Below are 25,702 nucleotides of genomic sequence, written 5' to 3' on the forward strand. Positions count from 1 at the left end.
ATGGCCATCTAGCAGGTTACACAGGCTGGGCTTTGAGCCTTGAGTCCTGCTTTTTGGTGCTGATGAAAGCATCAGCTGAAATAGAGGAACGGGCTATGGAATGGTTTGGTCAGTTCTGTCTCTTTTGCAGTGCCAGGCTTTACCTTGGTATATAGTAATATTTGGTGCTATTTTAACAAATCATTTTAAAGATACTTCTTAGTGAAAGATAGTGTTTGAGAAGGCTGTATTCAGAGGAAAGCAGCACGTTGCAGCCCATCATCATTGCTGCAGACAGAAAGCAGTCATAGCTTCACGTTAAATGTTGAGGTAGGCTATTGAATACGGTAGTGTTGACAAAATGATTATGGAATTATGAAAATAATTGTTTTCAGGTAGTCTGTGGTTGCTTTCCTACAACTCAGACAGTATTACTGGTCTTACTAAAGGAGTCTGTAGTCATTTGCACTTGCTTGCCAGTCCCCTGCATTTCAGGTTCTGATTGCTTGCATCCAGGTAATTTCTATGCAGCATTGTGCAAAACAGCTGATACTCCTATGTAACCAGAGCCAAGAAGAAGGAAGAATGATCTATATAAAGATGGAACTTGATTTGAAGTTGCACAATGTATGGACAGTTTTTGATTTTTGTCTTCCCTCATCAGGACAGTTGCAAAGACTTATCCTCAGTCTCCTAAAAATGCCAAACAATATCCAGCTTCTCCTGTGAAGCATCGCGCCACTTCTAATCTCAACCAGGAAACTCCTAAAAAGAAAGCAGATAAAGAGAAAGAAAATGCCAGTCATCAGAAATCCCCAGGAGCACGCCCTGATGAGGCAGGCCAGGTGGCTTCCGAAAAGCACGTGCCTGCTGCAGGAAAGACTGAAAGCAGTGAAGGTGAGTTTTACTGCAAAAACAGATTGCAAGGTATTGTGGGTCCACGGGGCGTTCAAACAGTGGAGAACTGTTCTTTTTGTGAAGGTACTTGGCTGTGGGTTTATGAGTAAGCGTAAAAGTACATGTTGGAAGCAGTAATGTATAGTTTTCACCAGGGTTACTAGTGTATGAAAAATGTCTGTTAACAAGAATGTGAAAACGTTGCAATACAGGGATGCCCTTACCTGTCTCATATTCTATCTGCAGAAAATGCTGATGTATGCTTTGGAAAGCAAAGGTGGCATAACAGCGTGAACCTGGCCCATTTTAGCCTCTGTGTCAGTGAGGAAGCACTGGGCACTCTCTCAGTTCCCTGTCTGACTTTCCACCCTTGGTCTTCTTCCAGGGAAGATCACAGCAGGAACAACTGATGCAGAAGAAGCTTCAAAAATTCTAGCTGAAAAAAGACGACAGGCCCGGCTGCAAAAAGAACAAGAAGAAAGGGAGAGACAGGAAAGAGAAGAACGGGAAAGGTATCACTGTTGATTTGTGAAAATTATTAGCTAATAATTTGACTTGTACCACTGAAGGTGCTTGAAACTGTGATGTTTTTAGAATCAAGGCAGAAGCTTACATTTAAGTATTAATTTCTTTAAATTTGGATCCATAATTCATTAGTGTCTTTATGCAGTCCTTATGACTGGTGAAGTTAGAAAATAGCAATTTTGCCCCTTCAAGAAGCCTGAAGAAACTCACTCATCCAAATACTTCGGGTATGTCCACACTGCAATGTGCAGTACCTTGTAAAAACATCTGAGGCAGTTTTAAATGAGCTAGTTCAGGTAGAAGAAATCATCATGTGGTAACAGTTTATGCCTTAAACTGCAAGGCTTGTATTCAAAAAAATTACCTGAAGTTCATCTCCCTGCCCAGTACATAGGCACTTGACAGAATCACAGAATCGTCTAGGTTGGAAGAGACCTCCAAGATCATCTAGTCCAGCCTCTGCCCTAACACTAACAAGTCCTCCACTAAACCATATCACTAAGGGCTACATCTAAACGTCTTTTAAAGACCTCCAGGGATGGTGACTCAACCACTTCCCTGGGCAGCCCATTCCAATGCCTAACAACCCTTTCAGTAACGAAGTTCTTCCTAATATCCAACCTAAACCTCCCCTGGCGCAACTTTAGCCCATTCCCCCTCGTCCTGTCACCAGGCACGTGGGAGAATAGACCAACCCCCACCTCTCTACAGCCTCCTTTAAGGTACCTGTAGAGAGCGATAAGGTCGCCCCTGAGCCTCCTCTTCTCAAGGCTAAACAACCCCAGCTCCCTCAGCCGCTCCTCATAAGACTTGTTCTCCAGACCCCTCAGACGGCTTTAAGAGTGTGGGCACAATGAACATTGCCGTGTCTGAAGAGTGGATTTCTGGCTCTGTTCCTGGAGTAAGTTTTTGGGTTGTTCTCCATATTGGATGCTGGTTGCATATGTCAACTAATCACGCCTTCCTTCCCTAATATTAAATCTCTAACTCTACATGTCTAAATGCAACTGTGTCTGTTCTTATTGAGAATGTTTGGGGAAAAAAAAATCACTAGTGTCTGCCAGTTTGGCCCAACAGAAATACTTCCCAAATCCCCAGTATGCAGAGATAAGATTGTTCAGTTGTCAAAACAGCTCTTGAATGTGATGGTGAAGGAACATGCTGTCCTTGAGTGGGCCAGTGAACAGCGCAGGTGGAATATTTAGACCCACTCTTTTGAGCATATCACTGTTTTGTGGATTTTGTTTGCTGCTACTGATCCAATGTGTTTATCTTCAGCTAAAATGAAGGACAGAAATATATGCTTGTTTATAGATACCAGTGTTCTGGGAGCTAAGTGAAGTACTGGGGAAGAGGGATGTCTCTTATTTCTGAAGCTTACAGAACATTATTTCTTTATATTCCATTGGAAACTAGAATGGAAATGTGTTTTTTTCTTTAATCAAACCTGTTTTTAAAGGGAAGTATAATTTCTATGAGATATTATATTTAATATATTTATTATATTTAAGGTTGGAATAAAACTTTGATATTCTGGGCATGTGCTCAACCTCTTTCTTGCATTCTTGGTATTTTTCAAGAAAATGTCACCGATGCAGAGTCAGTTAATGCTGATTGTATGCCATACATACCACAGGATTCATGCTAAATAAGATGAAACCTTTTAAACGTACTAATGTATATTTGCAGGCTTGAAAGAGAAGAACAGAAAAGAAAGGCAGAAGAAGAAAGACTTCGTCTTGAGGAGGAGGCTCGAAAGAAAGAGGAGGAAAGACGACGTGAAGAAGAAGCAGCTAGAAAAAAGGCAGAAGAGGAAGCCAAGAGAAGAGCTGAGGAAGAACAAATGCTGAAAGAAAAGCAAGAAAAAGAGCTCCAGGCCAAAATTGAGAAACAGGTATAATCTCAAACACAGATATGTGTACATATATTTATGTATACATAGAAATAAAATATTTTATACTATCCACTAATCGTCCTGAAATAAATAGTGGACCTATCGTATTTTGCACATTTTGATTAGAGGGAAGAAGCGGAAATCAAAGCCCGTGAGGCAGCTGAACAACTTCGTCTTGAAAGGGAGCAAATCATGCAGCAAATTGAGCAAGAAAGACTGGAGCGGAAGAAGGTAGGTATTTGTGTCTCATTTAAGATGCTTATTTCAGGTCTTGTTTACATATATAACGCGGGAAGTACCCAGTAGAATCCAGAAATAACATTGGGGGCGGGTAGGGGAAGATTACAGATTAGTATTTATGCTTAATTTAGTATTTGCTTCTTACAGGTTAGGGGAATGTCTGCATCAGCGTATGTAACAAAGTGGAGTTGCCTGAGGCGAATGACTTTCTTCTAAGTAGTGAACAAACACAGAATTAGCCTCAACCCACAAAGTTAAATGCCTGAGACAAACAGGGAATGGCATGCCAAGGCAAATGTTGATTGCCACCCAACCCAGGACATCACAGACTATTGAGGAACATGAGTGACTTTGTTTTAAAACTTACTCAACAAAAGCTCTGTGTTCTTAATTGAGAAAGTTAATGGGATAAACAGGTTTCTTCCCACCTGGCTTGTCTCTGGTTACATTATGCAGAGGCAGCAGGGTTCTCTTCTGCAACTGTTTTTGCACAAGCAAGGCTGGATCTGCATAGCTTAGCTTTACATACAGCTCTGTGGCAAGAGAGAACAGCTGCAGAGCTGCTGAGCCTCTTTCTGGTTATAGAAGGCCTTCTTTCCATATATGTTATTCCAATATGTTATTTTTAACAGTTTACCACTGAGCTGGAGGCATGTTGCAGTTGCAGATTAGAATACCAAAGCAAAATGGCTTTACATCTGAAATAGTCTCCTTTCACAGTAGTGCAAAGAAACAGGGCTTGCTGGGAGTAGTTGTTGTGTGGGTTTTTGTTATTTTTAATGAACAGAGAAGAAAAAAGAGGTTTTAGGGTAGCTCCTTGCACATTCCTACCAAGAGTAACTTCAGATGTTTCATTTTACTCATTCATTCCAAAAACCCTAACTATTTTTAAAGCAACTATTTGGAAATGGGAAAAGTAACTAGATTGAAGTAATAGCTGTTGTTTTAAAATAAATCTTTGTCCAAAGCTGAGCACAACTCAAAACTACAAACATCTTGTATTTAAAATGTCTGTCTGCCTATAAGTTCCATCTAGTAAGAAAGTCCTGATTTGTGAGCTCTGGTAGGTGAAAGCCAGCTACCAGCTGTTTTCTATCTTTTATTTACTTATTTATTCTCCCTTTTTCAGGAGAGGCAGGGATGAAGTCGTGAAACGACACAACTTTTTTTTATCTTCTTTTCTTTCTTTATCTCTTGTGTTAAATATTCTGCCTGCCTTCTCATACACCATTTTATTTTGATTTCTAGAGAATAGATGAAATAATGAAGAGAACAAGGAGGAGTGAAACACCAGAAATAAAGGTATGAAACTGTTTTTTCAGGATTTGTTTTGGTTTAAACTCATGTGAAAATTAAACCCTAGCATTGTTCTATGATAGTAAGTATACTTAGGTATGCTCTACACCCAAATTTTAGTTGCATTTTAGAACTGGGAACGACTGTTACTGTTGTGCCACTGCAACAGAGAGACAGCTTTATGCAAGTGTTGTAGATGTACCTCCTTGACTGCCTAGTGAGGTGGGAAGAACTCATCCCTTGCTGGTAGTACTGAATGCTGGAGCTGTAGTGTTTGCTGATATATCTTCTGCTTTGTATCAGCCAGTGAATTAGTTGTTGAGATCTCCATGTTAAGGCTACCAGGAATGTAGTTTTTGAGAACAAGGCAGGTGTGTACAGCCAGAAAGTTATGAACAGTTAAGATTTCACTTAAAATGTAAACTTTCTACTAAGAAAACCATTTGTTCAGTCACTTTCAGAGAATTTTTTTTTAAGCCCAATATTAAAAGAAAAAATTTCTCTAATACTGTTGATGAACTTTGACCACCCCCTGACCCTGGGGGTACTCCCACAGGTTTGGAACACAATCAGTTCCATGAAGATTACACTACTTTGTCTAATACAGTTGATTTGTTACTTGATTACAGAAGGAAGAGCCAAAACTGGAGATACCATCAACTTTGAATGTGGAAAAGCAACCAAAAGTCCTTGTTCTCAACCAGCCAGGTGAGGCTTGCCATATTTTTATGGCCTCTTTTAATAACTATTTCTTTCCTGAGTTTTGCTCAGGCATAACACTGTGTATTACCACAGGTTCTTTGCTTTTATCTCAAAAAGAATAGCTAGGTTTATGTCAGTCACAAGCATTACAGACTGGGGACTCACCCTTGTTTAGCCATGTAAGCAGAAGCAGAAGAAATTTCCTTCTCCATTTATTATCTGACATAGCATTTCTGTAAATGAGAAGTTCCAGTCTGCTAATTGGTTTGGCTGCTGCAACCTATGTTGGAGTTCTGTTGGTAAAAAAAAAAAATTCAGTACGCACCCAAGCTTGCAAGCTTTTTATAGCATTGCTGAGAGTCTTGATGAAAATAAGATTTAATTTGACTTGGTGAAAACAACACGTATTTTTAAGAATTAATTTAAAAAAATAGCTGTGGCATTTATCTATGTTTTGTTTACTTTCCTATGTTGAGGGCTTTTAGTAAATGGTGTAAAAGATGATACATTCTCTTCCTGTTTCATTAAAAGATGTAACGTAAAGCACAATTTTAGAGTGGAAAGGAGGATTGAAAGTACAGTGTGAGTCATAGATGAAACTGAATCCCTACTTCATTGGCAGTCCTCCTTCCTACTCTGTAACTTAAAAGCATTTCTGATTTTTTTAAAAAAACTAATTTAATAAGATATTGCTACTGTCATAATTTCTAACCTTCTTTTATAGAGATCAATGGACTGGCAACCTGCCTAAAAAATAAAAGCTTAGAAAGTGCTGCCTCTGTAGTCCCTTCACAAGATGTAGTTGCTAATGGACTAAAGTCAGTTCCAGGACTTATTCAGCTGGAAGCTGTTGATGGGAAATCTAACAGCATGGAAGACTCAACAGATGAGGTTCAGTCTATGGACGTGAGGTACAGAACATACCTACAAATAGAAATAGTGAAATTTGTATTAGACCCATACAGTTGCGTGTTTCATTTGCTAATACTTATTCCTTTACTTCTCACCTACTCCACAATGCATCGGGATAGTGGTGTCAGCTGTGGTGTATTCCACTTCTGTCAAGATACAAATTGGTTGTTTCAGATGAGTCTGACCCTCATCTCACTCTCACATATTTGTGGGTGGGGGAACTTCAAAACCTTTCTACCACTGTTGTATGGATTCCATACAAATTTTCCCAAACCTTTCAGATAGATCCCAGAACACCTTACTGTGAAAACAGCTACTATAGATATTATTCAGATGCCACCATTATTTTTTTATTTATATCAAGACTGTATAGCTATGATGCATAAGCTTTTCTCTGTCCATACAAACAGAATAAAGTAAATTTATGAATTCAGAGTTTTAAGTACTGTATTGGAACAAGTCTATCAGAATGAGTAAGTAACTTCCTACGTATTAAATACTGTTGGATTTTGGTTGAAGGACTCAGGAAAGAAGGAATTTGGTAATTTAAGGTTGTTACGAGAAAGCTAGCTCTGAATTTTAAACATGAAACTTTTATACTACATTTCATTAACCAACAAGGTAAATTAACCTCTCATACGGTTTACATATTTCCAGTAAATCTGCATAAATACGTAAGTGCCCTACTGGGCCAGACCAAAAGTCCACCTAAGCCATTGTTCTGTCTGAGCAAGTATGAACAGGAAAATCTAGTTAGGGCGAGCACCTGAGCCTAACCACTTCCTGCAATCCAATACCACACAGAAGTGTTATATTAGGGATGCTGGAGGGTAGAAGTCTGCGTTGCCATGTTTAATATCCACAGATCAGTCTGTTCCTCATGTGTTTATCTAACTCCTTTTTCAACCTGCTGATAATATTTGCTTCCATGACCTCATCTGGCAGCAAATTCTACAGCTCAGTGCCACTGAGGTAAATTATATTCTTTGATCTGTGTTAAACCCATTGAGCACCACCTGGATTTGGTCTTACTGAATCTGATGCACAAAGGTTCTGCCTTTTCTTCTCTAAACTGAAAGGTACTTGCTGTTGTAGTCTCTGTAAAGCATCAGCTGATTGCAACGCTGCTTAAATTAAATTCTGGCGTTTCTATGTCTGAACTATGTTGCAAAGTATTAAGAAATATCTTTTAAATTGTGAAGTGTGAGTGCTTTAAGTAAGTACTTGCAGGAGTAGGACAATAATTTGCGAGATGCAATTAATATTTAGGTAATGGAAGGGTGCAGGCGCTGAAATGAGCGGTCAGTAAATTCAGTTCAGTAAACTACCAGAAATGTGTTTTTTAGGAATGAATGTTCATGTCCCACAGGTACCACAAACCTTAATCTTTAAGGAATATAAATTGTGACCTTTCTTCCTGAACAGGATAATCTCTCTTTGTTTGGGTTGGGACACATTCTAGGTAAAGGTTTACTGCAGCTGGCCCTAAGATAAGTAGTAGGTTTTAGATGGTCAGAGGATTAATTTGTTGCTTAATGAAAATTTACACAGCTGCTATTCTGCATCATCTTTTCATATATCTTTTCTATAGCCCGGTTTCAAAAGAAGAACTCATCTCTATCCCTGAATATTCACCCATGAATGAACTCATGCCCGGTGTTTCTTTGGACCAAAATGGGACAAGTAATGCCAAGGCTCTTGAAGATCTCTTGGATTTCACAGGCCAAGCTACTTACTCCAAGACGTCCAGTGATACCATTAGCCTAGATGACTGTAACAAAAACTTGATTGAGGGGTTTAACAGCCCAGGACAGGAAAATACACTTAATTCCATCTGTTGACAACCTCGCTTTTGGCAGAACAAGAAATGGTACAGTATTGTGATAAATTGCTGTGATTACTTATGAGCTTCCGAGAAGATAGAGCAGTTGTAAACACCAGCTTTCTTCCTCTCTTCACATATGGTCTCTTAGATACTTAAATGTAGCACAATCTTTCACATTTGCAGCTCTTTTTAAATGGGCATTATATGTAAACTGCATGTATCATAGCAACTGAAAGTATCTGGTAAATTGAAACATTTCCTTTTTCCATTCAGAATGTAGTGAGAAGAGAGCTGCTCATTTTCGACATTAATAAAATACCTTTCCTGTAAGTCTTCGGAGCACATTAGCATAAAGAAAACAGTTAAGAGTGGGGCCAACCTAGAAAATAGTATCGTTGCTGCTTGCTTTTTTCTGCTGCTGTAAAGACTTGCAGCATGATGTAGAATCACTTATCCTGGAAAGCTGACAAACAATGTGGGGGAAAAAATGCTAGGCTTTAATGACAATTTCAAAGTACGTTTCCACAGCTAGTTTTATTGAGTGTATTCTAAATTACAGAACTGAGGTCATGTAACTTGCATAGCTGACTTGGTTTTCTTCTCTTGTTTTTTAATTGACAGAGGTGGCGATCTGTGGAGGATATATATCCCTGTGATGCTACTGACGGTAAAATATGAGCTTGTCACTTGGAAAAGCTTCTGCAGCCCTTGAACACTGGATTTCAAATAATCGGAGCTGAATATAACTTCGTCTTCCCAGGGAATATGTTGAATAACTGTCTGCTTTTGGTGGCAAACAGCGATCTAGAACCTGGACGGTTTCAGGGAAGACTATGCATTAGAATCTGAGCTTTAGCTGCTAGTAAAGCACTTAAAATTTCCTTTAATTTAAAATCCATCTGAACACTTCACTGTGATTTTTACTTGTGCATTTTATTTTAAAATCATTCTTCCTTAATTTTATCATACATCTATTTAGAAGTCGTTTTCTTGTAAATAGTGAAGAAATTTGCCCACGGTGCATTGAAATGAAATAATATACTGTACTTTAGTTTTGTGCCTGTCTTTTTTTTTGTTTTTAATAAGGAATTATTGGCAACATATATGCGGGTGTATAATTCAAAACTATAAGTGAAAAGGCTTGAAAAATACAAAATTAATGGAATTGTAAGAGCCTTCTTACTGACTGTGGAGTGTGGAAGTTATCACGTTGCGGTTATGTTGGCAGTTTTAGTCACTAGTGGCACTTATTGGTCAATACTTACAGTCCTGGAGCGACTATCAATTATGTGTTTAAAAACATACTTGTGTAACACCTGTGAACGACGTAGGCAAAATGCCTAGTATAATCCCTTAATACATATAGTATAACTGTAGTAGATGCAAATGAGTATGTCGGGGGGCAGATAACGTGTTAACCTTTGAGGATGCGGACACTTGATAAATACCAGCAGGCTTGCTGTCATGTGGAGAAGTATTTTGTCTTCCTTAGAGGCTCAACAAAACAAGGTACAGTCAGCAGCAAAATAATATCCAAACATTGCAGCAGAAATACCAAGGCTGAGAGACACATGGTGGACACTGCTAGCCTACTTAATATCCTATAAGCATCTGTATGGAAGAATTCACATCAAGATGTATAATGTGTAGACGTTACATGCCATACAGCGTTTATTTCTCTTGGTAAACTATGATAACTTTATGCTAGACTATGTGCTGCTTTGAGGACACTTTTGTCCGGTTCCTTATATAAATAAATTATAAATACATCTCACTTTGGAAACTAACATAAAATGAAGTGAAAACTTGGGTTTTGTTTTGTTTTTTTTATGTGCAAGGGAGTTCAAAATGTAGCTTGAGCTCAATTGTAGACCCATTCTTGCGCTCTTTAAAGCCAGCAGTGGGGATGTAACCAATGAAATTATGTGCGATGTATACAGGAAGCATACCTACAGCAATCCAGCTATTTATGTTGGTGTACTTCAGAAAAATAATTTCTTTTGACTGTGCAGTAAGCCGTAGCATGGTACTGTGTCTTCCAAATTAGTCCTACATTTATTTCTTAAACAATAAACAAACAAAACCATTTGGTTTGCTGTGATATGTTGTATTTGACAAATGTCACATGATATTTTATGGTGTCATTGTATAACCTGTAGATTTCTTTATTTGCATGACATGTATAGCATGTATAAAGGTGAAATACATTTTCCTTTACGAATTTAACTTTTGTTTCTTAGCTTTCTTTTAATCCTTGCAAAAAAAAAAAAAAGGCTAATTTAAAAATACCTACATGTTAATTTGTGCTGAGATGTTCACAGGCTTCTTCAGAAATAGTAAATGAAGGAGTTTTCAGAGCCTTAAAACATTTCACCATTGTTTCCTTTGCCATACACTAATTTGCTTTCTGAGGTCTTGCCAGTACATAGAATAAATGTAGGCCAGTGGTAGAAAAGCCATAAGGTAAGGGCTTCCAAACTATGGCACCCGAAGTGCTAGTGACGGCATACAAACCAGTGTGAGGCCTCAGCTCTCTGGGGTATTACCTGGCAAAGAAAATGAGGAAAAGAGAACTTGAGCCATGGCCAGTAGACACTGTTCTGCTGAGTGTGTGAGACGTGTTCTGTAACGGTACCTGTAACGTAAATGCTCCACTTCTCTCCAAGCTAAATGCACGTGCTGCTACCTGGAAAGCAACTTGCTTGGAGTTGCAGTATTAATGTTCTTCGTATTCTAGTGAAATGTGGGGGAAAACCTTCTGCAAATACATTTTTAAAAATCATAACTTTGGTGAAAATTAAAAAAAATTAGAAATTTTACTTTATAATGAAGTATATTAATATTTTCTGTAGTGACAGTTCATCTTGCTCTTAGTAACTCTTGAATCATTCATGTGATCTGTCCACTCAGTTGTTTACTAGGATTAAAGGACATATGGTAGGTCCATAGTTATAAAGAAGGGCCATGTGTATTTTCTTTTATATCTGCTTTCAAATGAAACCTTAAAGAATCGTTTGAACATCTGGAGCAAGTACTGTTAGTTGAGGGGTTAAATTGCTCCCACCTTTTGCTTTAGGCGATACAAATCCTTTGTATCAATATTAATATTTGCTGCTGTAATTCACATCTGCCCAGAGAGCTTTATTTTTAATTTGTTGGTGGCCTTGGAACTGTGGTGAAAGATCACTAGTGATTCATCCACGTCCTTTGTAGAGTTTTGCTGCTGTAAAGCATTTGAGGATCAAGCTGTAAGAAGCAGCAAGAAAAGACTAGAGCAATGATCCTTAAACGGATTTTCATGAATGGATGAAAGGATTTTTCTTTCAGTATACTTTTATTAAAGTGATTTGCAAAACAGGAATGAGTGTCAGAGAACAACCGAAACAGAACTCAGACTAAAACACTAAAAGCACGTTACTAAAATGAAAAAATAAGTTGTTAACAAAGTTGGGCTGGCACGTAATATTTGCTAGTAATGCGTAGAGCTAATACAGCATGATGAAATAACGCAAATGTAGCTATCTCAGGCACCAAGAAGAATCTGACACTGCTACTGTCTTTTCCCAGATTTATTTTCAATAACTAGTATAACTATTAAAGCATAAATAAAGGTAAGGTAATTGGGCATTGCAGTAACTCCCTGATTAGGATGAGCATTTTCCTTGGTACTGCTCTGGGAAACAACACCCAAAGCTTGTCTCAGGCCTCGGCAAAGGCCTCGAGCAGCCCTCCTGGCCTCCACGTGTGTTCACTTCAAAATGAAGCAGCATCGGTGGTGGGCGGATCCGGACCCCGAGGCTGCATTTTCATCTAGCGATACTGGGCTAGGAGTGGGGGAATCATCCGCTCTCCTGTAATTGTACAGATTATAAGTCTGGAGAAAGCAACAGGAATAGCACAGACTGCTACTCCGGCTGGTGGGATGTTGGTCTTCCCTTTGCCACCTCTCAAAAAGCAACTCTTTGCTCGTTAGCTCCCAGCCTCGTTAGCTTTATGCAGCTTCTTCGGGTGGCTGGCCACTCCAGGCGCCCCTGCCGCCACCAGGCTTGTACTTCAGGCCTCAGCACTGCAGCCCTTTTGCTTCTCCACAACCCCATGTGCCCGAGGTGGCGTGGCAGCCTTTGGTCTGCCGTGGCTGGTTAGAGGGGAGCATGGGATGCCAGGGCAGCTCTGGAGCTGCGAAGCAGCCTGGAAGCCCCAGCAGATGTACTTCCACAAAGGGCTTAAGCTGCGGTCCCTTCCCATCTCAGCCAAAGCCCTTCCAAACCCAAAACGTGAAATACATCCCTAGCAGGTACCTTCTCATTAAGCTGACTGACATGCAGAAGGTGCTCTGTGCTCTCAGGACAGCAGGTGAGACCACTGAGCAGATGCCCCTGTGGTGAAGGGACCCTGGTCTCTTCCAGTGGTGTTTGCTGAGCAGGGTTTGCCAGTAGCACCTCTAAGGTCACTCCTGTGACTACCTGCTTGTTCCTTACCTGTAGAAAGGGTATTAAAATACAAGCGGTTTCATACTCAGGAGCCAGTGATTTACTCTGTGAGGTCTATTTCTTGTTTTCTTTAAGCCACTTCCCAAATGCTGCACTGGAAAAACGAGCAAGACTGTCATTTAAGCAGCACACAAACTAATTGGTGGGGACATGCTGCTTGACCTGCTGTAGCGATGTGTGGGACTTCGTCCTTACCTCTCCCTTCTCCGTCCCTCTGCACGAACAATGCAGAGACTGAAAAGCTGTTTACCCCTGATCTCGTTTTAGAGGAATGCTGCTCAAGCTGTTGGTTGCCACCAAAACCAACGTGAAGAGTGGTTGTTGACCTCTGGTGCCTATATAAATGTCCGTTACCTGACGCTTTGGGACACTGGTTTGCAGCACCAATACTACGTTTTGAGTAACTGCTGGGCCACTACGCCAAAACCTGGAGAATGTGTATTGTGATTGCATTTATTTATTTTTTAATCTTAAGAAAAACAGCTTTTAGGTTCATTCACTTTCCAGAATATATACATATATATACGTACACTTAAAAATAATCTGAACCTTGAGATATTAAAATGCATTTTTGTTATGCTTTTAGTGGCCGCAATATCAGTCCAGGACACTGCAAGCCACAATGTTCTTCTCTCCCCAGTTCTTTATCCCATCATTTATCTTACTGTTATCTCTCACAGATGAAAATTAGGTGCTGTTGTTCACTCAGTTGGCCAATTTAACTCATCTATTGTAGCAACATGTTAAGTGTAAAAGCCCTTAAAATTGCAGGCAGAAACAGTAAGAGGAAGGATGCTTAAGCTTTTAAAATAATTACCTAAAATACAAGAAAATGGTTTCTTGACCACCTGAGTAATTTTTGACTCTTGTTTTCATCTCAGTTACCTTGTTCATTCTCCAGCTTGTAGTACTAAAGTACAATAACACAGTTTATAGTATTTCTAATGATTCAAGACTGAGATAGTAATGTTTTTGAACTAGTGGGCTGCATGATTACTTGGCGCTTGCAATTCTCAGGATAAAAATAAATGCTCTGGAAACTAGTGCGTGGAGTTCACTTGGGAGCTTTACAAAAATAGAAGTGTATCCCTCCTGAAATCAAGCCTTAATGATTTCCAGAGAAGAAAACAACTATTATTCAGGAGAGATTCAATGAATAGAAAGAAAAGGTAAGCAATGTGCTGTTCTCTATGAAGTCCTTGCTCTAAGATTTTAAAATAGTTACATAAATAACTCAAACCACAAGCTATGCATTATCACCTGCATCTTCTAGCATTGCTTGAAGTCAGTGGCAATTGTAGGTGATTGACACTGTACAGGAGTGGGCCTGAGAACCTTAAATTACATAGCTGGAGAAAAAATGTAATGGGTGTGAAATATGTTTACAATCAAGGAAATTACTCTGGCATGATTTCCTCATTTTTTCTATAAATAACAGCTACACTCACCAAATTCAGTACATGAGCAGCACAGTAAGCAGTACCACGGTAATATCTATGACAACACTATATTATGTTCACTCCTCCCTTTTCAGAATAACCTCTCTTTTAAAATACAGATGGCAACATTTTCTGAAATATCATTATTAGCATGGTAAACATGCAGAGCTATGAAGGTCTAATACCAATAAGTACTGTGGAGTTACTCCTGATTTTCCTGCTGCAAGATCTCAGACAAGGAAGTTTTCACTCTCATTCTTCTTTTCCTAAACCTCTTATCAGTTCAAACAAATAAACGCTAGAGAATACAAATTCTTGTGGTCTACTGCTGGAAGCAGTTTGTTCTCCAGTTTCCTGGACAAAGACTGTCCACACCATCGCTGGCAGAGAGACAAAAGATCAGAGGTTTTTTGGAGACTGCCTATCTGCAGTAGTGCGTCTGAGACAGCAACGAGGCTCCGCTGTCACAGGCAATGAATCCACACAGGCCTGGTCGGACGTGGATAAAACCTCCCCAGCTGAAGACTGCGTCAGCATTGCTTTCCTTCCGGCAAGCAAGTTGCATTTCTAACCTAAATTTTAAAGAGGTTAGTTTATGTTTTGGGGCTGAAAGTGCCCCGTAACAAACGAAACTGTTGGTGGCTTTAGCGAGTAACTTGGTGGAAGGCGGGAGGGGGAAGAGGGATGGCTGGAGGTCCCGTCGCTGAAGAACGCCAGGATGCTGTGTGCGTTTACAAGTGATTATCATTAAAATTACTGAGAGAGGTGAGTATGGGTAGTGCCACAACCTCCTGTCAAGCTGTACTGTTTGAAACCGCTCCCTCCTCAGACTTCCCATCCGGCTGCTTCACCAGAGGGGCTCCTCGGCCTGCCTCCTTCCTGGGCCCTGCGCCTCAGCGGCCTCCCCAGGCCCGTCGGCAGCTGACACAGGGACGCTAAGCCTAGTTCAAAGCCGCTGCGTGTAAGGTTTTGTTACCTGCACTTGTGTCACGTGTCGGTATTAATTCATGCATAGCAATTGTTTTCGCTGCTAAGTTGCAAAAATCCAGCCAGGTTTACGCAGGCCGCACGCCTTGCGGCAACGGCGCAGCTTCTGCGTGTCGTTACAGGAAAGTCGCGAGGACCTTGTAAATAAAACACGCAGGCATCCGTACGTCACCGGGCTGCAGCCTCGCTACAGGCTCTCTTTAAAGAGTAATTTGGTGATACTATCGGAGCCCAGGCGTGCAGCCAGTCAGCCTCTCGCCTTCCTTCAGGTTTTAATTAAACGATGGCTTTGCAGCTTTCCGTAAGTTTCAGAGCTAAATAATGTGGGGCTTATTTCCTCAGTTAAAGAGGGAATTGTTATCTGTTGCTCTGAGCCTCGACTGGAAAAAAATACCACTGTTCTCCAGAAAGCTGTTGAACAAAGCTCTTACAACACCACATCTGGTCTTTTACTTTATTCTGGACCAAATTCTTGTCTGGATGAGGTGTTTCAGATTTAAAGTTATTTTGACGAGTAACCTCAGGAGTTGACCTAAGCACCAGTATCTCAGTTTTTTATGAAGACAAACAGCTGACACTCCTTCGCTGGGAGCTTGGAGGTTTAGCTAATTTTATTCCACTCAATGACAGAAATCCTATTTTTTTTATTATTAGAAGAAGCGAACGTGTTGTGTGTCTGCAAAGACTTAGGCAGCTTACTCTTTTTTCTCTCTCTTTTTTTTTTCAAAGCAGCAGACGTGCTTTGTGGTTTGGCAAAAATATTTTGGTGTAGCTCAAAGACAAGAAGGAATGTTTGTGCTGAGGGACGGGTAGGTGAGAAGTGAAAAAGAAAACATAAACATGAAACTGCTCTAAAAGTGGAGATCAAAGTTAACGAGGCCACACAAGTCTTATCAGGAGGCATAATAAAACAGTGAAGTACAAACTAAAGATTTCCCTTTAAATATTAAGAGAGGTTGGCCACTAAAACCATCATTACAGTTCCTGATGGTGAATCTTCCCTTTGCAGATGTTTGCTGCAGCAGATCCTCTCTCACCGCTCCGATGTGCTGTTTCTCCTTCAGGTATAACCATCTGCGGGCTCTGTCTACACACACCAAAATGAACTGTGTAAGGCAACCACACTAACCCGCTCCCTACAAAGAGCTTTTAATTTCATTTATCTAGTCCACCTTGGCGGAGAGCAGGTATGCAGAAATGGTGGCTGTGGTGGTGAGCCTGGCAGCATGGGAAAGCCCAGGCTTCTGGACCTGACCCTCCAAGGATCGAGGAAAGTTTTATTTCTGCCTTTTTTTTTTTTTTCTAAATTAGCATAGCATTCAGCAAAGTTTGGCTCCAATAGTAAAGTTTTATGTGGAAAACAAAATGCCTGCTTGTAAGAACAGATAGGTAAAGTCTATCTACTATCTCTTGACGGTTTCTGCTTTCAAATTCTAGCTTACTTCCATCCGTAATTTCCAAGTATTTAGCATGCAAACCACAGCCGTACTGTTTCCAAAGGGAATGTTTACTAAATTAAACATTAAAGGAATATGAAAGCTATTCTCTATTCTAATGATACCTAATTAGAAAAAACATGGAAATAGATTAAAATAATTAGTCTTAATAAGTAGTAATTGTCAAGCCTTGTGCAATAGAATAGCCTTCACAATTTAGGGATGGAGAATAACCATGCTGGGGAACTCCTAATAGGCACTAGTTTGAATATTAATTTAATTTGCAAAGTGTGTTTAATTTCTTATTTTCCTGGACTACATGGCCCCTACCACGGAGACCCTTGTGTATATGCCTGATGTTACCCATCAGGATAATCACAGAATGGCTTGGGTTGGAAGGGACCTTGAAGATCATCTAACTCCAACCAGCGTATGATGGCTCGTGAGGAAATTCTCTGAGTGGAATTCAAATCAAGAGGTTAATAACGAAGTACTGGATAGTGTATGTAATGTGTAAGTTTACCATATGCACATAGTGGTGGGTTGGCTATACTTAAGTATCAGGGCAGTGCTCACCTCGCTACACCTAGAGAGCAGGCAAACCATAACGCCAGCCACAGCAGGGAATAAAACCAAATCGCTTTGTATTAGTTCCATTCCTTGGGCTTGGGAACGAAGCTGTGCAGTGATCACCCTGTGTGTCATGAGAGGCGTGCCAGACTCAACCTGGTGGAGCCTTGAAAGCTGTGGGAGCCCCTGGGGGCCCAGGTTTCTTTGGGAAAGTGTGGGTGCACAGCATCGACCCGGACTGGTCTCACTTTCTCAACCTGAAGATTGCTCTGCCCAGTTCTCACCCCGAGCTCTTGTTAATGAAAATACCAGCCAGGCACAGAAGAAGCAGGAGTTATTTAGTGAAAGTTGTGACTGGATTTCTGTATCATATGGTTCAGTAGATCTTCTGCGGTCACATTTAACTGTAAAGACTACTACCAAATTTAAAAATAATCATGTACTTTTATGCTTTCCACATGAAATTTTCCAAGCATTTTGCTGAAGATGCTTGAAATTATTTTGTATGAGAATTGTTAGTGATGGACTTCAGTACTAGGTTAAAGGTTGGACTAGATGACCTTAGAGGTCTTTTCCAACCTGAATGATTGTATATATATTTCTAAGATGAGGGGAAATGGCCTCAAGCTGCGCCAGGGGAGGTTTAGGTCAGGTATTAGGAGAAATTTCCTCGTGTTTGAGCTGGTTTAAAAAGGACTGAAGAACCGTAGCTACAAAGAGGGATCCCTCAGTCCTGAGTGCAGCAACTCTGCCAAGGTTAAGAAAACGGAGATCTGAAGGATCAGTCCTGTAAAAGGAGGGCAGGAAGGTGCCAGCCCAAAGTCTGAAGGACTGCCAAAGTCAGCAGCATGTGCTGGTATTGGGAACACAAGGAAACCAAGACCGCCTCTCTGAAGTAAATTTAGTCAGGAGGTTACGAGATTAAGTAACCTTTGTCCAGTGAACGTAAACAGCTCACATAACATAACCACCTCACGGCCTGTGAGGCCATGGATCGAGCACAGCACTGCGTCTCCGATCAGGCTCACAAACGCCCGGGGGACACAAGGCAGGGCACTGACAGCGCCTCTCTTCAGCCTCGAATTTATTTTGGCGGTGTGTGGCGGTGTTGGTGTGGAGGGGGAGGCCCCCGTGTGCCCGCCCCAAGCCGTCCCGCCCCATCCCTCCCCTTCCGGGCCGCCCGCCCCTCCTTTCTCCCCGCCCGCCCTTTCTCTCCGCCGCCGCGCCCGTGGGGAGCAGCTGCGGCCGGCAGGGCCGCCGGGACCCGCCCCGCCTGCTCGGGGCCGGGCACCTGCTCGGGGCCCGGCGGCTCCGGGAGCGGCTCGGCTCGGCTCGGCTCTGCGGGCGGTGAGTGCCGGGGCGGCGCGGTGCTGTCAGCGGCCGGGAGGGCCCGGCCCCGGGCCCCGCGGGGCTGCGGGAGGGAGGGAGGGAGGGAGGAAGGGAGGGAGGCGCTGAGCCGAGTCGAGCCGAGCCGTGCTGAGCCGTGCTGGCTCGGTGGGACCCGTGCTCTGAGTCCCGGGGCAGCGCACGGAGGGCAGCGGGAGGCCTCCGGGGTGTCGCCGTCCCCCCTCCCCCTCCCCGTCGGTCTCGGCTCCGCGCACCGCCGGGGCTTTGCGGCGTTTCCGAAGCGCCCCGAGCCGCCCGTGCCCGAGTTAGCAGGGTGTAAGACAAAGGCTCCTCAAATCGCCGGGAGCCGCGGCTGCCCGCCCGGCTGCGGGCCTGCGGGAGGAGCGGGGCTCCCCTGGAAGTTTGGGTGCTGGGGAGAGGAGGAGGAGGAGGAGGAGGGAGGAAGGCGCCGAGGCACGGCCGGGGCTCTGCGCGGCGGCTGGTCCAGGGCTGGGCACAGGCGGGCGGAGAACTGCGTGACTAAGTCTTTCCCCCGCAAGCCTTCATCTTTCCGCTCCGAAGGGCTACCGAGGAGCTATCGGGATTTTTCTGGCATTTTTTAAATATTGGTGGTGGCGATGAGGTGAGGTTAATTAACTTCCTCCGGAGGCACGCCCTGCCATCCTGATAAACAGCTGTCTCAACGGGTGTCCCTGTCCTCCTCCACACCTGCCCTTAGCGAAATAACTGGTATTTCTGCCGCCGCTTTTGTAAGAGCGGCCCAGCCGACTTTCCCTCACCGCCTGTGGTGAGGTGACGGGAGGTGAGATGGGCCCCATCGCCGTGCCGCCCGCCTCGTGGGCGCTCACCTGTCAGCAGGGAGCGCAGCCCACGTCCCGCTCCTGCCCCGGCTGGAAGCGGCTCCGTGGGGCAGGAGGAAAAGCCCCGGGAGCCTTCCCGCAGGGCCGGGCTCCCTGCTGTGGCTGGGAGGGCTCCTCGGGCTTCCCGGCTTCCTGGTGGCGGTGTTGGTGGCTCTGAGTGTAGAGATTTCTTTTGCTTTTCTCCTTTTGTGGTTTACGATGGGAAGGCAAAGGTCTCTGTTAGGGTCTGTGCGTGTCGGATGGCATTCGGTAGGCAAGAAGTTATTACAGTTTTTCTTTCTTTTTTTTTTTTTTTTTGCTTAAACATTAATACGATGAAGGTGGGGATTTCTAACCTGCTTCTGACATCTCTTCAGGACCTGGGAGGCAGAAATGGCTGGGGATGGTACTGTGAAATTTAAGGCTCTGTCATAGCCACGTGTTAAAGACCTATAGTTCAAGTATTTATTTCACAGAATCATTTGGGTTGTAAGGCACCTTAAAGCCCATCCAGTTCCAACCCCCCTGCCGAGGGCAGGGACACCTCCCACCAGACCAGGCTGCCCAAAGCCCCATCCAGCCTGGCCTTGAACACCTCCAGGGATGGGGCATCCACAGCTTCTCTGGGCAACCTGTGCCAGGGCCTCACCGCCCTTTGAGTGAAGAACTTCCTCCTTATACCTAACCTAAATCTACCCTCTTTCAGTTTAAGACCGTTCCCCCTTGTCCTGTCCCTGACCAAGAGTCCTTCTCCAGCTTTCCTGTAGCCCCCTTTAGGCACTGGAAGGCCGCTGTAAGGCCTCCTGGAGCCTTCTCTTCTTCAGGCTGAACAGCCCCAGCTCTCCCAGCCTGTCCCCATAGGAGAGGGGCTCCAGCCCTCTGATCATCCTCGTGGCCCTCCTCTGGACTTGTTCTAACACTTCCATGTCCTCCTTGTGCTGGGGGCCCCGGAGCTGCACGCAGGGCTCCAGGTGGGGTCTCAAGAGAGCAGAGCAGAGGGGGAGAATCACCTCCCTCACCCTGCTGGCCACGCTGCTTTTGATTTGAGACTGAAATCCGTAATTTATTATGTGGTATAGTCTTACCCAGCTCAGTCTTTTCAAGTTGGCATTGTAATCTGTTTTTCTACAAAGGTGAGGCATTGTCTGCTAATTAGTGTCATTAAATGGGTTAGTTTTAAATGAGAACACACTGAGCTTAAGTTACATGCTCAGTAGATCTGCTTGGATATTTTTATTCTTTTGTTCAAATACACAGGGGCAGGGGAATACTTTCTCTGTATCTCAAGGAATTTCGTGCAACTCATATATTCCTTAATGAGCCTCTAAACTTCAGCTGGGATTGTACTTCCAGTAATAGGTCTTCATCCTTGTGGGTGGAAGGGAACAATACTTTGTGTGAATGTGTTTTCTTTTTATTTCTTGTTTTTCCCTATATAGCACGTAGAGGGGAGTGAGGCCTGGATGCTGCCCCTGCATGGGATTGCTTCAGCACTAGCACGAGGCCCAGCCATCTGCTAATGTAGCTCAATACCAAGGATCAACCTGTATAAAGCCTGCCTTCTCCCATATGCCTCTAAGAAGAGGGTAGAAGCTGAAAAATAGGAGAAAGAGAACACATCCTCAAAGCTGCAGAGGCTGAGCCTTTGGGAGGCTGGAGCCGTGCTCCTGCTGGCAGGGAGATGGGCAAGCAAGCTGAAGAGTCGGAGCGAGCTTTGCTGGGGTGGTGGTTTGACGGCGTGGTGTGTTTGGTGGGAGTGCTGACTTGTGCTGCTGCCTCCCGCTGCCACCGGGCGCCTTCCTCTCAATCCTTTTGCCATGGCTGCATGGGGAGACGCTATGGACCGGCCTAGGAAACTTGGTTCATGTGGCATGGTGCTACAGCGAGTCCAGCGTAACCCAGGAGATGTGGAAGGCTCTCTGAGAGGGACAAAAGCTCAGGGGGAGGGATTTGTATTACCAACAGAGCACTAATCAAATATGGGAGCGATGAGGAAATTGCAGATGGAAATCAGAATCTAGATCTTCTGCCTAGATCTGTTACCAGATACATTGCCTATGAAAGTAAATGCTTTAGAGATCCCTCAGCTGAGTTTCTTTTGCTTCAATCAGCACATGTGGCTGGTCGTGGCACCAGCGTGCCCCATGCGTGCTGCTGGCAGAGCTGTCACTGGGCACCTGTCTGGTGGTGGCTGGCTGGGGACCCTTTTTGCCCTGTGCACGTGGTGGATGTCCCCATGCCACTGGCTCCAAGCTAGGGGAGATCTGAGGCAGGGAGCAGGAGGCAGCCAGGCTGAGGCACAGCTCGGGACACCCTGGAGTCTGTGTGTGGGGGTACAAATCAGGAGTTGGGGGATTGGAGGTGTTCAGCAGAGAAACTGGGGGGGAAAATGGGTGTCTGTGGCCCAGCACAGCACCTGTGGTGGCGGTGCCCGAGCCATCTGGGAAGCACGGAGCTAAAGGACGTGCGAGGTCCCGTCGCGGCTGGGAAAGCTGTTTTGCAGGGAGGTGTTTGTCTGTTCGTACGCTCTTCCCTGGGCACTTGTTGTTGGAGGCGAGGTTTATGCAGATAAGGTTTTGAGCTGGCTGTACGTACCTAGCACCTCGGCGAGGCACGTGGCGCAGCAGTGCCCGGGGGAGGAGGGCTGTGTGTCACAGCTCGGCTCCTTCCTCAGAGGCAGTGTCAAGGGAGCTTGTACGCCTGGAAGGCCAGCAGGCAAGAGGAGCACACAAGGCTGATGCCCTGCTCGGGCAGTAGCTGGGGGGTTCACGTCTGACAAGCTTTGACTCTGCTCCTGTAACTTACTAGAAAAGTTGCCAGTCCTATGCTTCTTGTTAGAGGATATGATAAATGGTTTTCTGTATTGTGCTCTTCAAACTGGATTGCAGCTGAACTTCTAATTTGATTGTATTTCTGGCAATTACTTGACTGTCTTGGTTTTGACTCTCAGGTCCTGGTTTCTCTCTTGACAGGCACCGCAGCAGTGCATGCTCTGGCACATCCCTTGCAGTTTCTGGTTGATCCCAGCCTAGAAGATAGTCAAACGAAAAGCTTGCAGGTTCCCATTTGCTTCCAGAGCAGAGAGAAAGGATAGTGAGCTGGGTAGGTTTTGCAGTGAGGGTCAGCATCTGTCTGTGACTGCTGTGTGACCCAACTTATGAAATATTTGCTTAGCCCTTCCTCTTGTAAAAGGTTTGGGAGGCAGTTGTAGTGACAGGCAGTCCCTTACAAAGGGCCAAGAGATGTCTCCCTTACACGTGGGACAATGACAATTAAAGAGCAACTTGGTGGTGGTGAGCACTACTCCTGTTAAATTGCTCTTCGCCTTTCCAGCGTGGGGTTTCTTGTCATCTTTATTGTGGATGATGGAAGGCACCCAGAAGTATGTGAAGCAGCCCATATATTTGCAGTCTGTTTACAGAGGAGTTAACTTCTGCTCCAGCTGTGTTCTGTCTGTAAGGTTTTAGCTGTTTGGGGCTCACTGCTGTGGGACGGTTTGCATTATCCAGGGCTCCTTTTCCCCTTCGTTCAGCTAGATGGTTGTGGTCACTCTTTTGTTTACTGCTGGAGAAAACCAAAGAGGTTGGAGATCGTTTCATTCAGAAAAGCAAGTTCTTAGAAGTTGATAACCTTTCCAAAAGAATGTGTGTTCTGGTCGATGTATCCCAAACAATTTCTGGCTGTTCTCATGTTACATCTCTCAAGATACTTCCTCTGGGTCCCTGAAACTACAAGAAAGTGTTGATTTCCAAAAGGTACAATCAAGGGGGGGCTGGCAGCAGGCTTAAGGCAGTTTCTCCTGAGAGAGAAGCTGTCAGATTTCAATTCCAAAAGTCAAGGAAAAGGTGGCGTTTCCTATTAATATTAAAACCACCTAAGCACAGTTACTGATAACTCCTTCAATGAGTCACTTATTGTCATAACGCAACAAATGTGAGGAGCACTGGGAACCTATAAGCTTACTTCCTGGTTATGAAAGCGTGCAAAACACTATTTTTTTTTTTTAGTGACAGCGTCCTATAGAGAGCAATAGGAGGACCTGGTGAAATTCAGAATCCAGAGTACAGAAGGTCCTGGCATATCTGGTTCAAAATGAGCTGGCCTTTAGGAAGCATCTGGGTGGCTGATGAGGCAGCTGTAGGGCCTCCACATGGTTCAGATAATCCTGCAATAGACAGGCTTGGTGCCTGGTACCATCCTATGGAAAGCTTTCTTTTGGCTTGGATCTGTATTGCTGATCTAGGTGAGGTGATTTAAACGTGAATTTAGCAGTGTGCTTACAAATTCTACGTAGTTTCTGGTGTTATGCTGGGAGTTTTGTTTGGGGTTGAGCGTCCGCTCTCTTCACGTGCTGCGTGTTGCACCTTTGAGTCTCCCTGTGAGAAAATCTCGTAATCCTGGGTCACTTCTTAGGAGGTGCAATAAAACAAGTGAACGCTTTCTTTCCACTAGGAAAAAGGAGTGTCTTCGTTGAAAGTTACAGTCATCTTGTTTATCCTGAGGCAAGATCTAGACGTGCTGTCATAATACTTCTCATGCTGCTAGGAAGGTTGTTTAGCTGGACTGGAAAGAATAAGAAATCTTCCGTTGTTTCCAGCTTGACTGATCTGTGGCATGGTGTCCTGGCATTATATTAGTTTGTGTGAAGCGTTGGGTGGGGTTTAATGGCACTGTGTGTTTTCGGTGTTTCCATGCTCCTTCTAAAATGAAGGATAAACTTCAGATCTGAAGGGAAGATAGAAAACAAGACTTTGGCATATTAAAAGCTGTCACTTAGTTTATAAGGAAAAATGATAGCGATGGATCTTCAGAGCTTGTGGGATGTGCATCTCTGTTGTTGGGGGTGTGTTTTCATGTTTCTGACAGTTTCATGTTTCTGTTCAGTTTGACAGGGTGTGTCTGTACTGGTGAGAAATAGGAAATTATTTCAGCCACACTATTACCACTTTTGGAAAAGTGTTTAATACAAATACTGGTGTTGGAGCATCTTTCAACTTTGGCTGTACAGTCTTAGAGTAAACAAAGGGTCTAAAGTACGTTCATGCTGCGCAGTCCTCAAATACATGCCTTTAGGATCTAAGAGGTAATACTTCATATTTGAAATTTCAAGGAACCAATGTGTCGTCTTTGGGGTACTTTTGCAAGAGATAACGGAGCAAAAAAACCCTTCACGCTTACAACTTCATGCCTTGCCACAGGGAAACACTCATTGTGGAGCAAATACTCTAAGGGAACATGAGACTTAATAATAAAAAACCTAGATTTTTTTTCCTAGAACTGTGCTATTACTACATCTTGCAGATGATTGTCTGGTTAGATTATGCTCAGCTTATGAGTAGGAAGCGAATGTTTCCAGAATCAGCCTGAAATATGTGGGTTATGGATGGTTTGTCTAACATCCATCTGTGGTGGTAGGCATCAGAAACACGCTCTATGTTCTCTTCTAAGGTAGTGCTGTTCTAGCCATGATCTAATCAGACAAAAATAAGATAGAGCAAGGGGTAGTATTTAATTTGACCTATTAGCATGGGGTGGGAGAGAACAGGCATGCGGGCACATGTCTACTTCTCTGTGTTTCTTATGAGCCTTAAAGCTTGCTGTTTATTTCTGTCCTTTTGATTTCAGTTTTTCTGGTAAAAGATTGTTATACAAGAAATGATCTGAGTGCATGTGAGTGTCAAAAAGGCCAGGCTCGGCCAGTCTAGAGTAGTTCTCTGTCTCCGCGAGGGTCGGTGAGCAAGCTTTTAGGGCAAATACCGGAGCATGCATGAAATGACGTTGACCTGTGCATGTTTTTCCAGTTTCAAGTGACTGGTTGTTCATTAATTTCAGAGCTGATGATGGATTTGTTTTTGCATCTATTTATTTCTGGCCTTTACAGCATCTTGTGGTAATTAGGAGTTTTAGGCTTGGGCATGTGGTCCAAATTCCAACTTTTACCTAGCTAACTGATGATAACCTCACCCCGTTTTAATCCTCCTGTTTGCTAAATAATGAATAACTGTTCCATTCTGATTCGCCAGTCACGTTTACTGGTGAGCTTGTATATCCTTTCGTTACTTGTTTTCCAAGCGTCTGGTAACTTTTTGCAAAGAAGAGCAAGACAGGTTGTTTGTATTGATCTATTTCTGATTCCTCTGTATCTTTTATGAGAAGGGATGCCCAAAACTACCTCCAGGATTCAAGAGCAGTGTGTCTACGTAGTATAGTATAGCAACTGAAGTATAGAAATTAATCTTTAATACGTGGTTTTGTTAGGATGAAATGTGATGATACGAGTTACCACTTTATGGAGCAGTTAAAGCTTACAGGAGGTCTGTAATG

At 43.4% G+C, this 25,702-nt stretch overlaps 2 protein-coding genes and 1 long non-coding RNA gene across 12 annotated transcripts in view; 2 read left to right on the plus strand and 1 right to left on the minus strand.

Moving 5' to 3' along the window:
* Positions 1-10,496, plus strand: part of MAP7D2 (MAP7 domain containing 2) — a 79,194-nt gene extending 68,698 nt beyond the window's left edge. For all 10 annotated transcript variants that reach the window (XM_080576399.1, XM_080576402.1, XM_080576408.1 and 7 more), the window contains 9 exons: positions 644-876; positions 1,262-1,388; positions 3,091-3,295; positions 3,422-3,526; positions 4,784-4,837; positions 5,461-5,539; positions 6,258-6,444; positions 8,037-8,315; positions 8,892-10,496. In XM_080576399.1, coding sequence (XP_080432525.1) covers positions 644-876; positions 1,262-1,388; positions 3,091-3,295; positions 3,422-3,526; positions 4,784-4,837; positions 5,461-5,539; positions 6,258-6,444; positions 8,037-8,286 — 1,240 coding nt within the window. In that variant the 3' untranslated portion in view covers positions 8,287-8,315; positions 8,892-10,496. The remainder of the gene's footprint in view (positions 1-643; positions 877-1,261; positions 1,389-3,090; positions 3,296-3,421; positions 3,527-4,783; positions 4,838-5,460; positions 5,540-6,257; positions 6,445-8,036; positions 8,316-8,891) is intronic.
* Positions 9,332-17,312, minus strand: LOC308187963. The gene is made up of 2 exons (XR_013945033.1): positions 12,569-17,312; positions 9,332-12,121 (listed from the first exon to the last, which is right to left on the minus strand). It is a non-coding gene; the product is annotated as an uncharacterized lncRNA (long non-coding RNA).
* Positions 17,313-18,380: 1,068 nt separating this feature from the next.
* Positions 18,381-25,702, plus strand: part of BCLAF3 (BCLAF1 and THRAP3 family member 3) — a 29,296-nt gene continuing 21,974 nt past the window's right edge. The window contains exon 1 of the mRNA XM_080576409.1: positions 18,381-18,539. The gene's annotated coding sequence lies outside the window, so the exon portion shown is untranslated. The remainder of the gene's footprint in view (positions 18,540-25,702) is intronic.

This window comes from Anser brachyrhynchus, assembly GCF_964034855.1.
Source record: "Anser brachyrhynchus genome assembly, chromosome: 1".
Lineage (NCBI taxonomy): Eukaryota > Metazoa > Chordata > Aves > Anseriformes > Anatidae > Anser > Anser brachyrhynchus.